This window comes from Schistocerca cancellata, chromosome 5 (genome assembly GCF_023864275.1).
Source record: "Schistocerca cancellata isolate TAMUIC-IGC-003103 chromosome 5, iqSchCanc2.1, whole genome shotgun sequence".
Lineage (NCBI taxonomy): Eukaryota > Metazoa > Arthropoda > Insecta > Orthoptera > Acrididae > Schistocerca > Schistocerca cancellata.
The window spans coordinates 82,489,451-82,511,206 of record NC_064630.1 but is presented as its reverse complement, the minus strand read 5'-3'; the positions used below and the strand labels follow the sequence as shown (position 1 = coordinate 82,511,206).

Below are 21,756 nucleotides of genomic sequence, written 5' to 3'. Positions count from 1 at the left end.
CACACACACACACACGCACGCCCGAGGGAGGACTCGAACTTCCGCGGGGCCAGCCGCACAGTCCATGACTGCAGCGCCTTAAACATTGAGCACACACTCACAGACAAACACAAGTACTACATAAGACAGAAAAACCGCCAAGCGCCAAATACCTCCAAAAGTTAGTTACAAAACTCTATAAAGTAGAAAACAACAGAACAGTGATAAACACAGGAAACCTAACACAACACATACAGAACATACAGGTACCACACACTGCATCACTGATTTCATTTGACATAGAAAATATGTACACCTCAATCCCTATCACAGAAACAATAGAAATCATAGAACAAAATCTCTCATCCCACAGCAAACTCACCACAAAAGCAATAAAAGAAATAACAAATATGCTCAGACTGACAACTGAACAAAACTATATTCAGATTGAAAATAAAGATTATCTACAAAGTGATGGACTTCCCATGGTATCCCCCATATCAGGAACATTAGCGAACATTTTCATCAGTCATCTAGAAAATCGTATATTTGAAAAGATATCCGCTAATGGAAGTTTCAGAATGACATATTGGTACAGATATGTGGATGACATTATTTGTCTGGTAGATGAGTCAAGTGAAAAAATAGATAAAGTCCATTCGGAAGTCAACAAAGCTCATCAGAACAAAAACTTCACACTTGAAACAGAAAATCAATTAAATTTTCTTGACATTACAATAAAAAAAAGAAAACCGCAAACATACAACCAACATCTTTAGAAAACCAACAGCCACAGACACAATAATAAATTCCATGTCTAACCATCCTCACAGGCAGAAACTTGCAGCAATAGTACATATGTTAGATAGATTACACAGAATCCCACTCAACAAAAGAAAATATGAAAAAGAAATGAGTACAATCATACACACAGCTAGGAACCAAGCATGACACACACATAGTACACAGGCTCAACCAAAAAATAAAAACACAAATACAAAACAAACACAACATTTCTAGAGTACAAGAGAACTCACAAGCTGAAAACTTACGAACACATTCAACACACACACAATGACAACACCATACAGGAAAGAAACAGATTGTACACCATGACCTACACACATAAACTAACACACAGAGTTGCAAAAAGAGACAGGGCTTCCAAATAGCATACAAGTCTAGGAAAACCATCCAATCACACCTAAGCCAACCAGCTACCAACAGGGACAAACTCCAACAATCAGGAATATATAAACTTGAAATGTCAAAGTTGTGATGCAGTATACGTAGGCATGACATGCAGGAATTTTGAAACACGATACAAAGAACTTATCTAGTGTTGGAAGTACGAAACAAAGCATTCCACATTTGCAGAACATTTTAAACACCACAACCACCATCCTATAAAAACACACACACACACACACACACACACACACACACACACACACACACACACACACACAAAAATCACGCGCGCGCTCCACAGATACTTCAACAATTACACTCGAAAGTTTGGCAATAACATTTGATCTTTTGCAATAACATCCGCAATAATTACACTCGAAAGTTTGACAGTAACATTCGATCTTTAGCAATAACATCTGACAGTCGACAACACAAATCAAAACATTTCATCGAAACAAGTGTTCAGTTCATAGTTCCGTGAATTGTGGGGGGAAAAAAAATTGGCATTTATAAGAAGAACAACACCAAAAATGCAACAGGAGCGTAATATGTAGGAAATCATCCACACAGCCTGCAAGGGCTGTTCAAAATATTATTACTTAATAGGAATTACCAACGACCAGAACTATTTATAACCTGTAGGTACAGTGACCAAAATGTAAGTTAAATAGCAAACATATGTACACATTCCAGGCCACTGAAGATGCCTTGCAGAAAATAAAGGCGAAATGCATAAGGTACTACAATTGTGTTTCATTCAGTTGCTGTCAGACGGTCCATAAAGTAAAAATCATCAATATACCGTAATATTACATGCAACTGAGTAAGACAGGACTAGAAAAGTTGAAGAGGCCCTACCAGACATCCTTGTACCCTCATTAAAATCCTCAAATAGCAGAAAACGGGGAGGAGGCGGGTGAGAGTTGTTTCCAATGAGGTTCACACAGAGGTCAGTGTTTTCCTCTTAGTACCAATATACACTCCTGGAAATGGAAAAAAGAACACATTGACACCGGTGTGTCAGACCCACCATACTTGCTCCGGACACTGCGAGAGGGCTGTACAAGCAATGATCACACGCACGGCACAGCGGACACACCAGGAACCGCGGTGTTGGCCGTCGAATGGCGCTAGCTGCGCAGCATTTGTGCACCGCCGCCGTCAGTGTCAGCCAGTTTGCCGTGGCATACGGAACTCCATCGCAGTCTTTAACACTGGTAGCATGCCGCGACAGCGTGGACGTGAACCGTATGTGCAGTTGACGGACTTTGAGCGAGGGCGTATAGTGGGCATGCGGGAGGCCGGGTGGACGTACCGCCGAATTGCTCAACACGTGGGGCGTGAGGTCTCCACAGTACATCGATGTTGTCGCCAGTGGTCGGCGGAAGGTGCACGTGCCCGTCGACCTGGGACCGGACCGCAGCGACGCACGGATGCACGCCAAGACCGTAGGATCCTACGCAGTGCCGTAGGGGACCGCACCGCCACTTCCCAGCAAATTAGGGACACTGTTGCTCCTGGGGTATCGGCGAGGACCATTCGCAACCGTCTCCATGAAGCTGGGCTACGGTCCCGCACACCGTTAGGCCGTCTTCCGCTCACGCCCCAACATCGTGCAGCCCGCCTCCCGTGGTGTCGCGACAGGCGTGAATGGAGGTACGAATGGAGACGTGTCCTCTTCAGCGATGAGAGTCGCTTCTGCCTTGGTGCCAATGATGGTCGTATGCGTGTTTGGCGCCGTGCAGGTGAGCGCCACAATCAGGACTGCATACGACCGAGGCACACAGGGCCAACACCCGGCATCATGGTGTGGGGAGCGATCTCCTACACTGGCCGTACACCACTGGTGATCGTCGAGGGGACACTGAATAGTGCACGGTACATCCAAACCGTCATCGAACCCATCGTTCTACCATTCCTAGACCGTCAGGGGAACTTGCTGCTCCAACAGGACAATGCACGTCCGCATGTATCCAGTGCCACCCAACGTGCTCTAGAAGGTGTAAGTCAACTACCCTGGCCAGCAAGATCTCCGGATCTGTCCCCCATTGAGCATGTTTGGGACTGGATGAAGCGTCGTCTCACGTGGTCTGCACGTCCAGCACGAACGCTGGTCCAACTGAGGCGCCAGGTGGAAATGGCATAGCAAGCCGTTCCACAGGACTACATCCAGCATCTCTACGATCGTCTCCATGGGAGAATAGCAGCCTGCATTGCTGCGAAAGGTGGATATACACTGTACTAGTGCCGACATTGTGCATGCTCTGTTGCCTGTGTCTATGTGCCTGTGGTTCTGTCAGTGTGATCATGTGATGTATCTGACCCCAGGAATGTGTCAATAAAGTTTCCCCTTCCTGGGACAATGAATTCACGGTGTTCTTATTTCAATTTCCAGGAGTGTACAACCCACACCCTTGGTCTAGGGGGAGGCGTCTTTGATTAGTAGTTAAAGCGTCTTTGGTCCCATGTTCGAAACACATCACTGTATCAATTTCGATTAATGATCAGCATTGGTGGCTGAAGACTTCCAGCATAAGAGGCCATCCTCATTCCGTCAAAGATCTTCACAAAGAGGGGGGAGGAGCAGACAGAGGTTCAGGGCACTCTCTTGTCCTTGGGGTGGGAAACTGCCCTTAAAGGTGGACTAATCAGCAGTTATCATGAAGATGCAGAAGGCAATGGAAGTCACTGCATTAAAGAGACACAAAATGTTTCCACAGGACATGCGGTCTGTGATTGACAAAGTTTCATGATGATCTCTCCATTGGCAAAAAGATTCCAGAACAGCCCTCATTCAGATCTCTGGCAGGGGACTGCCAAGAGGGAGGTGACCATGAGAGACTGAACAATCAACAGAAGGATAACGTTCTACGAGTCAGGTAGTGGAATGTCAGAAGTTTGAACGTGGTAAGGAAACTAGAAAATCTGAAATGGAAAATGCAAAGGCTCAATCTAGTTATAGTAGGGGTCAGAGAAGTTAAATGGAAAGAAGATAAGGATTTCTGATAAGATGAGTATAGGGTAATATCAACAGCAGCAGAAAATGGTATAACTGCATTCGTCATGAACAGGAAGGTAGAGCAAGGCGTGTGTTACTGTGAACAGTTCAGTGATAGGGTTGTTCTTATCAGAATTGACAGCAAACCAACACCAACAACAGTAGTTCAGGTACACATGCTGACGTCGCAAGTTGAAGATGAAGAGATAGAGAAAGAGAAAGTATATGAGGATACTGAAAGGGTAACACAGTACGTAAAAGGGAGATGAAAATTTAATAGCCATGGGGGGGCCTGGAATGCAACTGTAGGGGAAGGAGTAGAAGAAAAGGTTACTGACGAATATGGGCTTGGGACAAGGAATGAGAGAGAGAAAGACTAATTGAGTTCTGTAACAAATTTCAGCTAGTGATAGCGAATACTCTGTTCAAGAATCACAAGCAGAGGAGGTATACTTGGAAAGGGCCGGGTGATACGGGAAGATTTCAGTTAAATTACATTGTGGTCAGACAGATATTTCGAAATCAGATATTGGATTGTAAGGCGTACCCTGGAGCAGATACAGACTCAGATCACAATGTAGTAGTGATGAAGAGTAGACTGAAGTTTAAGACATTAATCAGGAAGAATCAATACGCAAAGAAGTGGGATATGGAAAGTACTAAGTGATAACAAGCAATGCTTTAAGTTCTCTAAGACCATAGATACAGCAATAAGGAACAGCTCAGTAGGCAGTACAGTTGAAGAGGAGTGGACATCTCTATAAAGGGCCATCACAGAAGTTGGAAAGGAAAACGGAGGTACGAAGAAGTAACTGCGATGAAACCATGGGTAACAAGAAATAGTTCAGTTGATCAATGAAAGGACGAAGTACAAAAATGTCCCGAGAAACTCAGGAGTACAGAAATACAATTCGGTGAGGAATGAAATAAATAAGGTGTGCAGGGAAGCTAAAACGAAATTGGCTCCACGAAAAATGTGAAGCAATCGATAAAGAAAATACAGGGCTATTACAAATGATTGAAGCGATTTCATAAATTCACTGTAGCTCCATTCATTGACATATGGTCACTACACACTACAGATACGTAGAAAAACTCAAAGTTTTGTTCGGCTGAAGCTGCACTTCAGGTTTCTGCCGCCAGAGCGCTCGAGAGCGCAGTGAGACAAAATGGCGACAGGAGCCGAGAAAGCGTATGTCGTGCTTGAAATGCACTCACATCAGTCAGTCATAACAGTGCAACGACACTTCAGGACGAAGTTCAACAAAGATCCACTAACTGCTAAAACTCCATTCGGCGATGGTATGCGCAGTTTAAAGCTTCTGGATGCCTCTTGAAGGGGAAATCAACGGGTCGGCCTGCTGTGAGCGAAGAAACGGTTGAACACGTGCGGGCAAGTTTCACGCGTAGCCCGCAGAAAATTGGCTCATGCCAGAACTGGAGACCGACAGCGCCGACTTCATCTTTCAACAGGATGGTGCCCCACCGCACTTCCATCATGATGTTCGGCATTTCTTAAACAGGAGATTGGAAAACCGATGGATCGGTCGTGGTGGAGATCATAATCAGCAATTCATGTCATGGTCTCCACGCTCTCCCAACTTAACCCCATGCGATTTCTTTCTGTGGGGTTATGTGAAAGATTCAGTGTTTAAACGTGCCAGAACTGCTAGCTCGCATCAACGATGGGGACATGCTGCGCCGAGTGTGGGAGGAACTTGATTATCAGCTTGATGTCTGCCGAATCACTAAAGGGGCCCATATCGAACATTTGTGAATGCCTAAAAAAACTGAGTTTTTGTATGTGTGTGCAAAGCATTGTGAAAATATCTCAAATAATAAAGTTATTGTAGAGCTGTGAAATCGCTTCAATCATTTGTAATAACCATGTATTGTTGGAAGGATAGACTCCATAGAGGAAAGTCTAAACAGCTTTCGGTCACATTAAAACCAAGGGTGGTAATATAAAGGGTGCAACAGGAATTCCACTGTTAACTGCAGTGGAGAGAGCGGACAGGTCGAGAGAGTAGATAGAAGGCCTCTATGAGAAGAAAGACTTGTCTGACGCAGTAGAAGAAAAACAGGAGTCCATTTAGAAGAGATACAGGATCCAGTATTAGAATCAGAATTTAAATGAGTTTTGGAAGACTTAAGATCAAATGAGGCAGAAGGGGTAGATAACATTCCATCAGAATTTCTAAAATCATTGGGGGAAGTGGCAGCAACACAACTATTCACGTTGGTGTGTAGAATGTATGAGTCTGGCGACATAACATCTGACCCAAGAGGGAACAGAATGCGTGGACAGCCAACAATGAAGAGCTCCGATTAAAAAGGGTGTAAAGGCTGGGATGTAGTCTTTCCCCTCTATTATTCAAACTGTACATCGAAGAAGCAATGACAGAAATAAAATGAAGGTTCAGGAGTGGAATTAAAATTCAAGGTGAAAGGATATCAATGATACGCTTCGCTGGTGACATTGCTATCCCGAGTGAAAGTGAAGAAATATTACAAGATACGCTGAATGGAAAATTACAAAATATGCTGAATGGAATTAATCTAATGAGTACAGAATAGGGACGGAGAGTAAATCGAAGAAAGACTATAGTTATGAGAAGTGGCAGAAACGAGAACAGCTAGAAATATGATGGCCATGAAGTAGATGAAGTTAAGGAATTCTACTAACTAGGCAACAAAAAACCAGTGACGGGCAGAGCAAGTAGGACATCAATAGCAAACTAGCACTGGCAAAAAGGGCATTCCTGGCCAAGAGAAATCAATGTTAGTATCAAATATAGGCCTTAAACTGAGGAAGAAATTTCTGAGAATGTACGTTTGGCGTACACTATTGTATGGTAGTGAAACATTGACTGCGGGGAAAACCGGAACAGAAGGGAATCGAAGTATTTGACATGTGGTGCTGCAGGCGAATGTTGAGAATTAGGCGGACTGAGAAGGAATAAGGAGGTTCTGCACAGAATCAGAGAGGAAAGGAATATGTGGGAAACACGGACATGGAGAAGGGACAAGATGATAGGAGACAACGCATCAGAGAATGAGTTTCAGGGTACTAGAGGCAGCTGTAGAGGACAAAAACTGCAGAGGAAGGCAGAGATTGGAATACATACAGCAAATAATTGAGGATGTAGGTTGAAAGTGTTACTGTGAGATGGTGAAGTTGGCACAGGAGAGGAATTTGTGGCAGGTCGCATCAAGTAAGGCAGAAGATTGATGAAAAATTGTGTATATACGACACCTCCCTCCCCCCTGTTGCTCTCTCAGGACCAGTACAGTTCAGATAGAAGGCATGGTAGCCTCACAGGGTTGGAGAAAGGTTATCAGTGAAATGAATTTTTGGGAGTGCAGCAGAGATTGCAGAAGGAAATTAGCGTGCATTTCTGTCAGACGACAGTAATATACATTGCAGCCAGTGTGAAACATTTCATTTAGCGCAACTATCAGGCTACAGTCTTGGCACAGGAGGCAGACTGGACCGGCAACCTCACCAGGTGGGACACACAGAGTGCCAAAGAGCTTGTGTGCTGGGTACTAAGCCACTGTAAGTCAGTTTATAAAGATGTTTGAGCAAGAAATCCTTTGCTTGGCAATATTGTAACGGTTCTTAATTTCTAACGTCATTCTGAAGTATTTATATGAATCTGTTTTCCGACTTAGTTCTAGTGCACATCACAATTTTCTTCTTAATTCTTCATTTGTATGTAAAAGATCAGAACTCTGTTTCCGACAAGACAGTAGTTCCCATAGTAAAATGTTTAAATGTGTGTGAATTACTAATGGACTAAACTGCCGAGGTCGTCGGTCCCTAGAGTTACATACTACTTAAGCTAGGTTATCCTAACACGCTAAGAACAACACACACACCCATGTCTCGAGGGAGGACTCTAACCTCCGGCGGGAGGGGCAGCGTAAACCGTGACATGGCGCCTCAAATCGCGCGGCCACTCCGCGCGGTGGTTCCCATAGTAGGCCTACTCTTAAAGCAAACGTAGAGGTGTTTAGGTTTTTTTCTATGATGTTAGATTACCTGGTTTGATAAAGAAAGGAGGACGGAAGGAGGATCACAATTTAATGTCTCATCTTGTACCGGATTAAAGTCTAAGAGTAGTTGATTACTCGCATTCATGTTTCACGAAATCAAAGATTTACTGTGGGCCCCATTACTTACTGAAGAAGCTTAGTCATACGCATCTAAGACGAAAACTGAGAATATGCAGCAGGGTAGAAAAATCAGGTTGGCGTCTTTGTCCTGCCACAAATTTTCAACTGTCATTTGAGTGGCAACTCCTTTATTTTCATTTTGGTCCTAAATTCTAACAAAAAATCAAGGATATTCGTTACAGCTTTTATTAACAAGTTATACTTCGTGTGTAAATGAACTGCCATCCCAAGCCCAAAATGCGATTGTAACAGAAACCCTAATAAGTCAATGTTGCTGAAACTGTAGGTGTTACCTATCTGCAAGTCGCGGAGCAGAACAGTAGGTGTGGTATATGTTGCACACACTCACCTGACGAAGCTGCCAAGACAGCGTCTCGACCTTCGACTGCAACACGTTCACGTCAACAGCTTCAGCCACAGCCCTAGGCGACTGTAGCTTCCTGTTGGACATCTTGTTTGGTGTGTCCTGAAACACACACAAAAATATTGGTAACAGCATGAAACTAAGGAACAAAACTTAAATGGGCAAGTAAGTCAGATTGTTCCTTGTGAAAAAAATATTTACTAAGTTACGAATAATAAGACAGCGATCGCCTAAGTCGTGCTGAAAGCTAGATAAGCTGTCAATAACACAGTATATCAGGATACGCACTCCTGCGACAAATAGGATCTTAGTTGGAGGTCTTGTATCTATACATTGTAAAGCCTAGTTTACACGTCGACACTAGGTTGCAGCAACTGCGCTACCGTCCACTGCGCATGCGAGCCGCGCGTTTGCGCAACTCGTCGGTGAAACTAAAGTTTTGGCGTGTTCCATCTTTGGCGACACTAGTTGCACGAGTTTTGAGGTTGTGTGTGTTCGTTGAGTGTAGACACACTGAAATATGAAGTGGGGAACGGAGAATAACGTTCGCTTTTGGATATCTATGCTTTGCATAGGTGTTAGTGGGATTTCAGTGATGCTGATTACAAAAATAAGCAACACATTGCTGCTCCTGAGACAGTCACGTCCGATTAGGACATAGATAGTTTGATAACATCTAGCTGCAGGGCAAAATTTATTGAATTAGGAGCACATATAGAACTGAATAAAGAAAAATACAAGCAAATGTAATTCTAGCTGTGGAAATGCTTTCGTCTACAAGACTAAAATTCCATCATTCGAGTTGGCCGTGTTTTTTTTTTTAAGGAATATTCTCGACAGGAGGGAAGGCTACACAAATCAAGAAGCTACATTCCTCATTCAATAATTATCTATTTAAAACGTCGCAGCAGTGCTCCCCATTCACAAATGTTTGAATTTTGAAATATTGCCACTACAATTCTATTTAAAACGTCGCAGCAGTGCTCCCCATTCACAAATGTTTGAATTTTGAAATATTGCCACTACAATTCTATCTTCAAGAGAGTAGTTTGCAAACTATTCTCTTCTTAATGCGGCCTGCTTCGAATAATTACTGCAGTTTATTTTAATAATTATTACTGTTAATGATTATTGGTGTTAATGAAAAAGCGTCATCACCAACTAAAACTGCATCTTATAGCACGCCGAGTGTTCTCGATTGTAATGGATTCAATGTGATACGTAATTTCAGTTCTGGCGACAGTGATTCATAAATTACAATATCTTTATTCCTTATCGCATAATTAACTCTATTTAGAGGAAACGGTAACAGTTCTGGTGACATTATAAGATAAAAGAACTTCTTGGGCCTTCCGTTACAAATTATTTCTGCAAGGGTGCTGAGCAACCAAGCTGACGTCTTTTCTTCACCCAGTCACGAATCGAAACACGTTTCTTCTTATTATTATTACTATTTTTTTTTCTTATGCAGCGATTCCACGCAACAACTAGTGCGACGTGCAGCTGCCAAAACTTGCATTTCAGACTCGACTCAGGAACCACAAAAACGACGAAACTGAAGTGTTCTGGTTTCGCCGTGTCTACAGTCAAATATGAAAACATTTGCGTGCAACTCATTCTGCGCAACGAGTGGCGCAAGCCAATGTCGTCGTGTAAGCTAGGCTTAATATTTGCGACGTCAGATCTTCAGTACGCCTCCATTTGCGAGTTTGCAAATAGGTAACTCTATAACCTACAAAATTGGTTCAAATGGCTCTGAGCACTATGGGACTTAACATCTGAGGTCATCAGTCCCCTAGAACTTAGAACTACTTAAAACTAACTAACTTAAGGACTTTTTTTTGTGGTTTTAGGGTGCACAACTTCAACGGTCATTAGCGCCCAGACTACGTTAGGAATGCACCGCGAGTCACAAGTTTAAAACAGCAACGAAACGGAAAACACGATAAAAGACAGACTGAGGCATAGGATTAAAAAAAGAAAACAGCATAATCAAACGTCCGTAGAGAGGGTTGTCAAATTGATAAAATGAAGAACGCGAGCAGCTGCTCGTGGGTCATCCGCTAAAATGGCTTCTAGAGTACATGGCAGGCCAAGATCAAGACGCAGTGTGTTAAAATCCGGACAGGACGTTAAAATGTGGCGGACCGTCAGCAATTGCCCACATGGACAGAACGGTGCCGGCGCAGCCGTCAGCAGATGGCGATGGCTGAACCGGCATTGTCCAATTCGTAACCGGGCCAAAACTACCTCCTCCCGCCGAGAAGGGCGTGAGGAGGACGTCCAAGCCACGGGAAGAGGTTTCAAGGCCCGAAGCTTGTTGTCTGTAAGTGCAGCCCAATCGGCATGCCACAGCGATAAAATGCGCCGACAAATGACCCTGCTAAAATCGGACGAAGGGACACAACAAGAAGCTGTCCGAGGCTGGAGGACCGCAGCCTTGGCCGCGGCATCTGCAGCTTCGTTCCCAGGGATACCGACATGGCCAGGAACCCACATAAAGCTAACCGGAGAACCGACGTCCACCAGCTGCTGAAGAGAGCGTTGGATCCGGTGTACGAAAGGGTGAACCGGGTACGGATCACTGAGGCTCTGGATAGCGCTCAGGGAATCGGAGCAGATGACATATGCAGAATGTCGGTGGCGGCAGATGTAAAGAACAGCCTGGTAGAGGGCAAAGAGCTCAGCTGTGAAGACCGAACAATGGCCATGGAGCCGGTATTTGAAACTTTGTGCCCCGACAATAAAAGAACACCCGACCCCGTCATTGGTCTTAGAGCCATCTGTATAAATGAAGGTCATATTAATGAACTTCGAACGAAGTTCGACAAAACCGGAGTGGTAGACTGAACCGGGGGTAGCCTCCTTCGGGAGCGAGCAGAGGTCAAGGTGGACGCGAACCTGAGCCTGGAGCCAAGGTGGCGTGTGGCTCTCGCCCACTCGAAAGGTTGCAGGGAGTGAAAAATTAAGGTGTTGAAGGAGGCGACGAAAGCGAACTCCAGGGGGTAGCAGGGCAGAGACATACAACCCGTATTGACGGTCGAGAGAGTCATCAAAAAAGGAACGATAAGACGGGTGGTCGGGCATTGCCAGTAGCCGACAGGCATACCGACAAAGCAGTATATCGCGCCGGTAGGTGAGTGGCAACTCACCAGCGTCAGCATGAAGACTCTCGACGGGACTAGTATAAAACGCGCCGATCGCAAGTCGTAAACCCCCATGTTGTATGGAGTTGAGGCGGCGTAAGATGGATGGCCGTGCAGAGGAGTATACGAAGCTCCCATAATCCAGCTTGGAGCGGACGATCGACCGATATAGGCGAAGTAGGACGGTTCGATCCGCTCCCCACGACATACCACTGAGAACACGGAGGACACTTAGAGAACGGGTACAACGAGCAGCCAAATATGACATGTGGAGACCAACTAAGTTTCCTGTCAAATGTAAGACCTAAAAATTTTGTTGTCTCCACGAATGGGAGAGCAACGGGACCGAGTCGTAAGGACGGTGGGAGAAACTCTTTGTAGCGCCAGAAGTTAATACAGACCGTCTTCTCGGCAGAAAAACCGAAGCCATTGGCGACACTCCAGGAGTAAAGACGGTCAAGAGAACGCTGAAGACAGCGCTCCAGGAAACACGTACGCTGTGCGCTGCAATAGATGGTAAAATCGTCCACGAAAAGGGAGCCTGATACATCAGCTGGGAGGCAATCCATTATTGGATTGATCGCTATGGCGAAGAGAGCGACGCTCAAAACTGAGCCCTGTGGCACCCCATTCTCCTGGCGAAAGGTGTCTGACAGGACAGAACCCACACGTACCCTGAACTGTCGATCCATTAAAAAGGAACGAATAAAAAGAGGGAGGCGACCGCGAAGGCCCCATGTATGCATGGTGCGGAGAATGCCCGCCCTCCAACAGGTGTCGTAAGCCTTCTCCAAATCAAAGAACACAGCCGCGGTCGGGCGCTTCCGCAAGAAGTTATTCATAATGAAGGTCGACAAGGTAACCAGATCGTCAACAGCAGAGCGGCGCCTACGAAATCCACATTGTACATTGGTAAGTAGGCGTCGAGACTCGAGCAGCCAAACCAATCGAGAGTTAACCATTCGCTCCATCACTTTACAGACACAGCTGGTAAGCGAGATGGGTCGATAACTGGAAGGCAAGTGCTTGTCCTTCCCCGGCTTAGGAATCGGGACAATAGACTCGCGCCAGCATGCAGGAACATGTCCCTCAACCCAGATGCGATTGTAAGTACGAAGAAGGAAACCTTTACCCGCAGGAGAAAGGTTCTTCAGCATTATTAGTTATTGGGAGCTCCAACGTTAGGCGGGTGATGGAGCCCCTTAGGGAAATAGCGAGAAGGTCGGGGAAGAAGGCCAGTGTTCACTCTGTCTGCTTGCCGGGGGGTCTCATCCGAGATGTGGAGGAGGCCCTACCGGCGGCGATAGAGAGCACTTGGTGCACCCGACTGCAAATTGTTGCTCATGTCGGCACCAATGACTCCTGCCGTCTGGGTTCAGAGGTCATCCTCAGTTCGTACAGGCGGTTGGCGGAATTGGTGAAGGCGGAAAGCCTCGCTCGCGGGGTGGAATCAGAGCTAACTATTTGTAGTATCGTTCCCAGAACCGATCGCGGTCCTCTGGTTTGGAGCCGAGTGGAAGGCTTAAACCAGAGGCTCAGACGGAGATCTGCGGAGATCTGGGGTGCAAATTTCTCGACCTCCGCTATCGGGTGGAGAAATGTAGGGTCCCCCTGAATAGGTCAGGCGTGCACTACACGCCGGAAGCGGCTACAAGGGTAGCGGAGTACGTGTGGAGTGCACATGGGGGTTTTTTAGGTTAGAGAATCCCCTCCCTAGGCCTGACAGGACGCCTCCTGGGACGCGGCAAGATAGGAGTAGGCAAAATGCAACAGGGAATAACAATATTAATGTGCTAATAGTAAACTGCAGGAGCGTCTATAGAAAGGTCCCAGAACTGCTCTCATTAATAAACGATCACAACGCCCTTATAGTACTAGGGACAGAAAGTTGGCTGAAACCAGACGTAAACAGTAACGAAATCCTAAACTCAGATTGGAATGTATACCGCAGAGACAGGCTGAACAGTGAAGGGGGAGGCGTGTTTATAGCGGTAAGAAGTGCAATAGTATCGAAGGAAATTGACGGAGATCCGAAATGTGAAATGATTTGGGTGAAGGTCGCGGTTAAAGCAGGCTCAGACATGGTAATTGGATGTCTCTATAGGCCCCCTGGCTCAGCAGCTGTTGTGGCTGAGCACCTGAAGGATAATTTGGAAAATATTTCAAGTAGATTTCCCCACCATGTTATAGTTCTGGGTGGAGATTTTAATTTGCCGGATATAGACTGGGAGACTCAGACGTTCATAACGGGTGGCAGGGACAAAGAATCCAGTGAATTTTTTTAAGTGCTTTATCTGAAAACTACCTTCAGCAGTTAAACAGAGAACCGACTCGTGGCGATAACATATTAGACCTTCTGGTGACAAACAGACCCGAACTATTTGAAAAAGTTAACGCAGAACAGGGAATCAGCGATCATAAAGCTGTTACGGCATCCATGATTTCAGCCGTAAATAGGAATATTAAAAAGGGTAGGAAGATTTTTCTGTTTAGAAAAAGTGACAAAAAGCAGATTTCAGAGTACCTGTTGGCTCAACACAAAAGCTTTGTCGCAAGTACTGATAGTGTTGAGGATCAGTGGACAAAGTTCAAAACCATCGTACAATATGCGTTACATGAGTATGTGCCAAGCAAGATCGTAAGAGATGGAAAAGAGCCACCGTGGTTCAACAACCGAGTTAGAAAACTGCTCCGGAAGCAAAGGGAACTTCACAGCAAACATAAACATAGCCAAAGCCTTGCAGACAAACAAAAATTACGCGAAGCGAAATGTAGTGTGAAGAGAGCTATGCGAGAGGCGTTCAATGAATTCGAAAGTAAAGTTCTATGTACTGACTTGGCAGAAAATCCTAAGAAATTTTGGTCTTATGTCAAAGCGGTAGGTGGATCAAAACAAAATGTCCAGACACTATGTGACCAAAATGGTACTGAAACAGGATGACAGACTAAAGGCCGAAATACTAAATGTCTTTTTCCAAAGTTGTTTCACAGAGGAAGATTGCACTGTAGTTCCTTCTCTAGATTGTCGCACAGATGACAAAATGGTAGATATCGAAATAGACGACAGAGGGATAGAGAAACAATTAAAATCGCTCAAAAGAGGAAAGGCCTCTGGACCTGATGGGATACCAGTTCAATTTTACACAGAGTACGCGAAGGAACTTGCCCCCCTTCTTGCAGCGGTGTACCGTAGGTCTCTAGAAGAGCGTAGCGTTTCAAAGGATTGGAAAAGGGCACAGGTCATCCCCGTTTTCAAGAAGGGACGTCGAACAGATGTGCAGAACTATAGACCTATATCAATAACGTCGATCAGTTGTAGAATTTTGGAACACGTATTGTGTTCGAGTATAATGACTTTTCTGGAGACTAGAAATCTACTCTGTAGGAATCAGCATGGGTTTCGAAAAAGACGGTCATGTGAAACCCAGCTCGCGCTATTCGTCCACGAGACTCAGAGGGCCATAGACACGGGTTCACAGGTAGATGTCGTGTTTCTTGACTTCCGCAAGGCGTTCGATACAGTTCCCCACAGTCGTTTATTGAACAAAGTAAGAGCATATGGACTATCAGACCAATTGTGTGATTGGATTAAGGAGTTCCTAGATAACAGGACGCAGCATGTCATTCTCAATGGAGAGAAGTCTTCCGAAGTAAGAGTAATTTCAGGTGTGCCGCAGGGGAGTGTCATAGGACCGTTGCTATTCACAATATACATAAATGACCTGGTGGATGACATCGGAAGTTCACTGAGGCTTTTTGCAGATGATGCTGTGGTGTATCGAGAGGTTGTAACAATGGAAAATTGTACTGAAATGCATGAGGATCTGCAGCGAATTGACGCATGGTGCAGGGAATGGCAACTGAATCTCAATGTAGACAAGTGTAATGTGCTGCGAATACACAGAAGGAAAGATCCCTTATCATTTAGCTACAAAATAGCAGGTCAGCAACTGGAAGCAGTTAATACCATAAATTATCTGGGAGTACGCATTAGGAGTGATTTAAAATGGAATGATCATATAATGTTGATTGTCGGTAAAGCAGATGCCAGACTGAGATTCATTGGAAGAATCCTAAGGAAATGCAATCCGAAAACAAAGGAAGTAGGTTACAGTACGCTTGTTCGTCCACTGCTTGAATACTGCTCAGCAGTGTGGGATCCGTACCAGACAGGGTTGACAGAAGAGATAGAGAAGATCCAACGGAGAGCAGCGCGCTTCGTTACAGGATCATTTAGTAATCGCGAAAGCGTTACGGAGATGACAGATAAACTCCAGTGGAAGACTCTGCAGGAGAGACGCTCAGTAGCTCGGTACGGGCTTTTGTCAAAGTTTCGAGAACATACCTTCACCGAAGAGTCAAGCAGTATATTGCTCCCTCCTACGTATATCTCGCGAAGAGACCATGAGGATAAAATCAGAGAGATTAGAGCCCACACAGAGGCATACCGACAATCCTTCTTTCCACGAACAATACGAGACTGGAATAGAAGGGAGAACCGATAGAGGTACTGAAGGTACCCTCCGCCACACACCGTCAGGTGGCTTGCGGAGTATGGATGTAGATGTAGATGTAGATGAATATGAATAGAATCAGGCCCTGGAGCGGAGGACCGTGATCGGCCAAGTGCGTTTTCGAGTTCCCGCATGGTGAATGGGGCATTATAACTTTCACGATTCGAGGAGCGGAAGTTAGGTGGCCTAGCCTCCTCTGCCTGTTTGCGGGGGAGGAAGGCAGGGTGGTAATGAGCGGAGCTCGAAACCTCTGCGAAAAAGAAGCCGAAGGCATTGGAGACAGCCTCAGGGGCCACAAGGACGTCATTTGCGACCTTCAAGCCAGAAACTGGTGAGTGGACCTTAGTGCCAGATAGCCGGCGCAGGCTACCCCAGACAACAGAAGAAGGAGTAAAACTGTTGAAGGTGCTTGTGAAAGCAGCCCAGCTGGCTTTCTTGCTTTCTTTAATAATACGACGACACTGTGCACGTAATCGTTTATAATTGATACAATTCGCCACTGTAGGGTGGCATTTAAAGGTGCGTAAAGCACGTCGACGAGCACGTAAAGCGTCTCTACATGCTGCGGTCCACCAGGGGACCGGTACGCGACGTGGAGAAGAAGTAGGGTGAGGGATGGAATATTCAGCAGCAGTGAGAATGACTTCCGTGAGGTGTGCGACCTGACGATCGCAGCTTGTGAAGGTTTGATCCTGAAAGGTCGCCCTGGAAGAGAAGAGCCCCCAGTCTGCTTTGGAGATGGTCCAACTAGATGAGCACGGAGAGGGGGTATGCTGCAGGAGATGGATAACACACGGGAAGTGGTCGCTCGAATATGTATCAGAAAGTGCATACCACTCAAACCGGCGTGCAAGTTGGGGAGTACATATAGAGAGGTCTAAATGGGAATAGGTGTGAGATGTGTCCGAAACAAAATTAGGGGCGCCAGTATTGAGGCAGACAAGATTGAGCTGGTTGAAAAGGTCTGCTAACAGGGAGCCCCTCGGGCAGGATGCTGGAGAGCCCCAAAGGGGATGGTGGGCATTGAAGTCTCCAGTGAACAAAAATGGTGCAGGTAGCAGAGCAATAAGTTGCATCATGTCTGCCCTGGTAACGGCAGACGACGATGGAGTGTAAACGGTACAAATGGAAAATGTAAAAGTGGGGAGAGTAGTGCGGATGGCAACTGCCTGCAGGCCGGTGTGCAACGGGATGGGAACGTAGTAAATATCATCCCGGACCAGCAACATAACCCCTCCATGAGCCGGGATACCTACCACAGGGGGTAGGTCAAAATGCACAGAGGTGTAGTGTGCCAAGGCAATTTGGTCGCATGGGCGTAGCTTCGTTTCCTGGAGGGCTACGACGAGCGGACGGTGCAAGCGGAGCAGCAACTTCAAGTCCTCTCGGTTGGAGCGAATGCTGCGAATATTCCAGTGAATAAGTGCCATCGTAAGAAGAAAAGGAAGATGAAAGAAGGGGTCACCTCGAAGGCCGCTGAGGGCCTGGCTTCGAGCGAGCACTGCCGCCGCTATCAGTAGGCGGACAGTCATCGTCCATTGGGTCTATAGGTTCATCGGCCATCTCGGGAAGATGGCCGGAAGGGGAAGCTTCCGCCGCCGGTGAACGGCCAGATGTTCGGCTACCAGCGGTGCGGCCAGGCGAAACGGATGACGGCCTGGGGCGGCAACCGCTGGGTGGCGCAGGAGAAGAAATGCGCCGTGGCGGAGAAGGAGAACTGTGCTTCCTATGAGCCTTCTTGGAAGGTCGTTTGGTGGAAGTACCGGTCGAAGGCTGGGAGGTCGAGGTACACAGGAAGTCTGCACGCGACGGTTCCTTCTTGAAGGCCCGTGCATCTGACTTCGGGGTCTTCGTCTTAGCAGAAGCTGATGAAGGGGCTGGTGTCTGTGGGGTGATGGGAGGAAGAGGAGACGTCGACCGCGCGATCTTAGCACTGGCCGAACGGACGACCGTGGTGCTGAAGGTCAGATCGCATGTCTGGGTTTCCACCTCCCTGGTAGTCCGAGGAGAGGCGAGGACAGTACTGTATTTCCCCGCTGGGAGCAGCGTGGGCTTCCTACTAGCCAATAGCTTGCGAGCAGCCGAGGTGGACACTTTCTCTTTGACCCGAATTTCTTGGATACAGCGTTCTTCCTTATAGACAGGACAGTCGCGGGAGGATGCGGCATGGCCACCCTGACAGTTCACACAACGAGGAGACGGAGGTGGACAGTCACCCTCATGGGCATCCCTGCCACAAGTGACACATTTAGCTGCATTGGAACAAGACTGTCGAGTGTGATTGAAACGCTGACACTGGTAGCAGCGCGTAGGTGTCGGGACATAGGGGCGAACAGAAATAACCTCGTAGCCCGCCTTAACACTATCAAAGGTCAAGAAAAGTGTCCGGGTCGGTACAAGGTCATTGTTGACCTTTTTCATGACCCTATGGACAGCCGTCACGCCCTGCTCAGCGAGGAAAGATTGAATCTCCTCGTCAGTCAATCCGTCGAGGGATCTAGTATAGACCACACCACGAGACGAATTCAAAGTTCGGTGAGCCTCCACCCGGACAGGGAACGATTACAGGAGTGTGGCCCTTAAGCAGTTTTTGTGCCTGAAAGGCGCTCTCAGTTTCTAGTAATAAGGTACCGTTACGCAACTTGGTACAAGATTTGACAGATCCGGCTATGACATCTACGCCCTTCTGGATAACGAAAGGGTTGACAGAGGAAAAATCCTTTCCGTCCTCAGATCGAGAAACGACGAGGAACTGTGGGGCAGGCGGTAGGACTTTTGTCACTGTTGGCTGGTCATGTTTCCGTTTTTGGGCAGAAGTCGAGAGAGATGGAGTGAAATCCATTGCGGAGGAATCCCCCATGATTGCCAGCGTCTCCGATGGCGCGCTCCTTCCTTGTGGGGACCCTCTCCAGAGGGCACTCCCGCCTTAGGTGAATGTTTACACCTCAGGTCACACCTCCCGAGAAACAGACGGAGGGACCAATCGGCATGGTCAGAAGGTATCAGCTCAGGCAATCACCAACCTAAGGACATCACACACATCCATGCCCGAGGCAGGATTCGAACCTGCGACCGTAGCATCTATAACCTACATAAACGAAAACAAACATATGGGTTAGACAAAAAATATGGAAAACCCGCGAGAAATGCATGCTAGAAAATAAACACAGATGATGGCCAAACCCGCTGGCGGTACTGTCGTATTTGACCGTGAACGGTACCTGTGAAATGTCCTCTACACGTTGCGAGTATAAATCTTGGTCAAAATGATGTTCTGTGTAGTCGTGAGTGCATTATGTCTAAGCTAAATGACTTCGATAACAGCAACCACCCACTTTTTACAATGCCGTTTACTTATTTAAATAGCGCCGTTACCGGTTTCGAATCGACAGGTTTATCTTCAGACGGCCAGTTCACGTTAAGATACATTTTACATTAGCTTTCGCTATTTGTTTACCCAACTGACGAAATTTCCTTGTTGTGGTGAAAAAACCGCGCCATTACGTTCCAGTGCAGACTGCTTGTGATCTTGCATGCGGTGAAACTTCTTAGTGTGTGAGTCGTGCTTCAGATTATCTGCACCACCGATACCCAAACTTGCCACGATTTTGCATAAAGAATGATATAAGATTTTCTTAAAAACCTTGCAGGACCGGTATTATCCATTCCGAAACGTTTGGAAGTTTTTTTATGCCAACGTGCTCCCTACACCGGATTAGGCATGGCAGTGTGTTTTGTTCTTGTGGTGTTTTCAGATTGTTATCCACTCCCTGTATCAAGTACATACTTAAAATAATGCAAGTCACAAGATTTTACGCTGAGGTCTCAGAAGAGAATATGAAGGTATTGGGGAAAAGTAACTCTTCAATACTGGCTTGCATGAGAGTGAACTGGAGACCGAATTCCTGATATGCAACCGTAGTACTGCTGAATTCCGAAACATACGAGAAGGTAATGTCAGTGTTATTCCAAGTGAAATCAGACATCTTCGCTCAGAGTTTAAAATGATGGTAATGTGTCTGATTATGTATAAGGGGAAGCAGAGTACACGGAACTAGGGACAGAAGCTGCAAGCGAGATGAAGGGGGGCCACCGTGCGAGCTACCACCTCGTACAACGCGACACCTCTGAGCCGTGGGATGGACGAGTCCTTGAACGGCCGGGGCCAGTCATAAAAGAAATCTTTATTCGTCTGGTCATGAATATTCAGACGGCTGCGCGAGTCAAATGTCTTTACAAAGTCTGCCCTGCGCAGGTGGCAATGGGATCGCGACCCACGTGTGGCATACGTCACCGCAGCTTATAGCATACAGTGTGCTACCTTCCCATTTCTGCCGTCAAATGTAGGCTGCGGCGCTTGTCTGGCCTGTATCTACGGGCGTTCCCGTGCCATATTTCCGTTTTTCTAGGTTTCAACGCCTAGACATGGTATCTTTATGCAGCACGTTTTACATCCAACTCAGCAGGTGTAGAAAACAGAAGCTGCGTAACATCGAACCTCTCCGCTTAAAAAAACAAACCTAGTAACGAATATTTATGGGGTAGAACAAAAATGATCTAAATCTAAGGTGTTAATAAAAATCAACTGTTGTGAATAGGTTTTTGTCCGAACAGAACACTAGACCGAGCGATGTGGCGCAGTGGTTAGCACACTGGACTCGGATTCCGAAGGACGACGGTTCAAACCCGCGTCCGACCATCCAGATTTAGCTTTTGCGTGATTTTCATTTCGCTTCAAGTAAATACTGGGACAGTTCCTTTGAAAGTGGTTCCCCCTAATCCGATGGGACCGATGACCTCGCTGTTTGGTTCCCTCCCCTAAATCAACCAGCCAACAACACCAACAATTTAAACGTAAATATAAGCAAACACACAGTTATTCACTACGAGTTATTTAAAAGTCAATTAGGTTAACTATTCTATAAAGATTTACGTCATGTACAGTGTCATTATATATAGAAGATGTAAGTACATGCAAACCTTATTCGATATAGGAGTTTGTGAATGGAGGAGATAATTTGTGACTTGTTAACCAATCAAGCATTCACACAGATGTTCTTCGGAAAGTATCTGCACTTTACGTACCTGTTACCCACAGTTGCGCCACTTCCACAAACAAAAAATACTTGGGAGTCCCACTAGACCGTACGGTGTCTTTTAAAAAAGAACTGCATTGAGCTTAAGGTACAAGTACAAGCTAGAAACAATATTATTCGTAAACCGATGCATCGACATGGGGAGCGCAGGCTGAAGTTCTTCGATCATCAGCAATGGGACTGTTTTGCAACCGGAGAATATGCGGCACCAATATGAGAGGCGCCTTGTCACTCCAAACGAGTAGACGTCGCCTTAGATGAGACTGCCGGGATTGCCGTCGGATGTTTA

General features: G+C 46.2%; 1 protein-coding gene across 1 annotated transcript in view; it reads right to left on the bottom strand.

The window, feature by feature from the left end:
- The window catches only part of LOC126188215 (uncharacterized), a 434,258-nt gene that overhangs the window by 14,727 nt on the left and 397,775 nt on the right, over nt 1–21,756 (bottom strand). Inside the window, exon 3 of the mRNA XM_049929768.1 lies at nt 8,697–8,813. Within this exon, the coding sequence (XP_049785725.1) occupies nt 8,697–8,813 (117 nt within the window). The remainder of the gene's footprint in view (nt 1–8,696; nt 8,814–21,756) is intronic.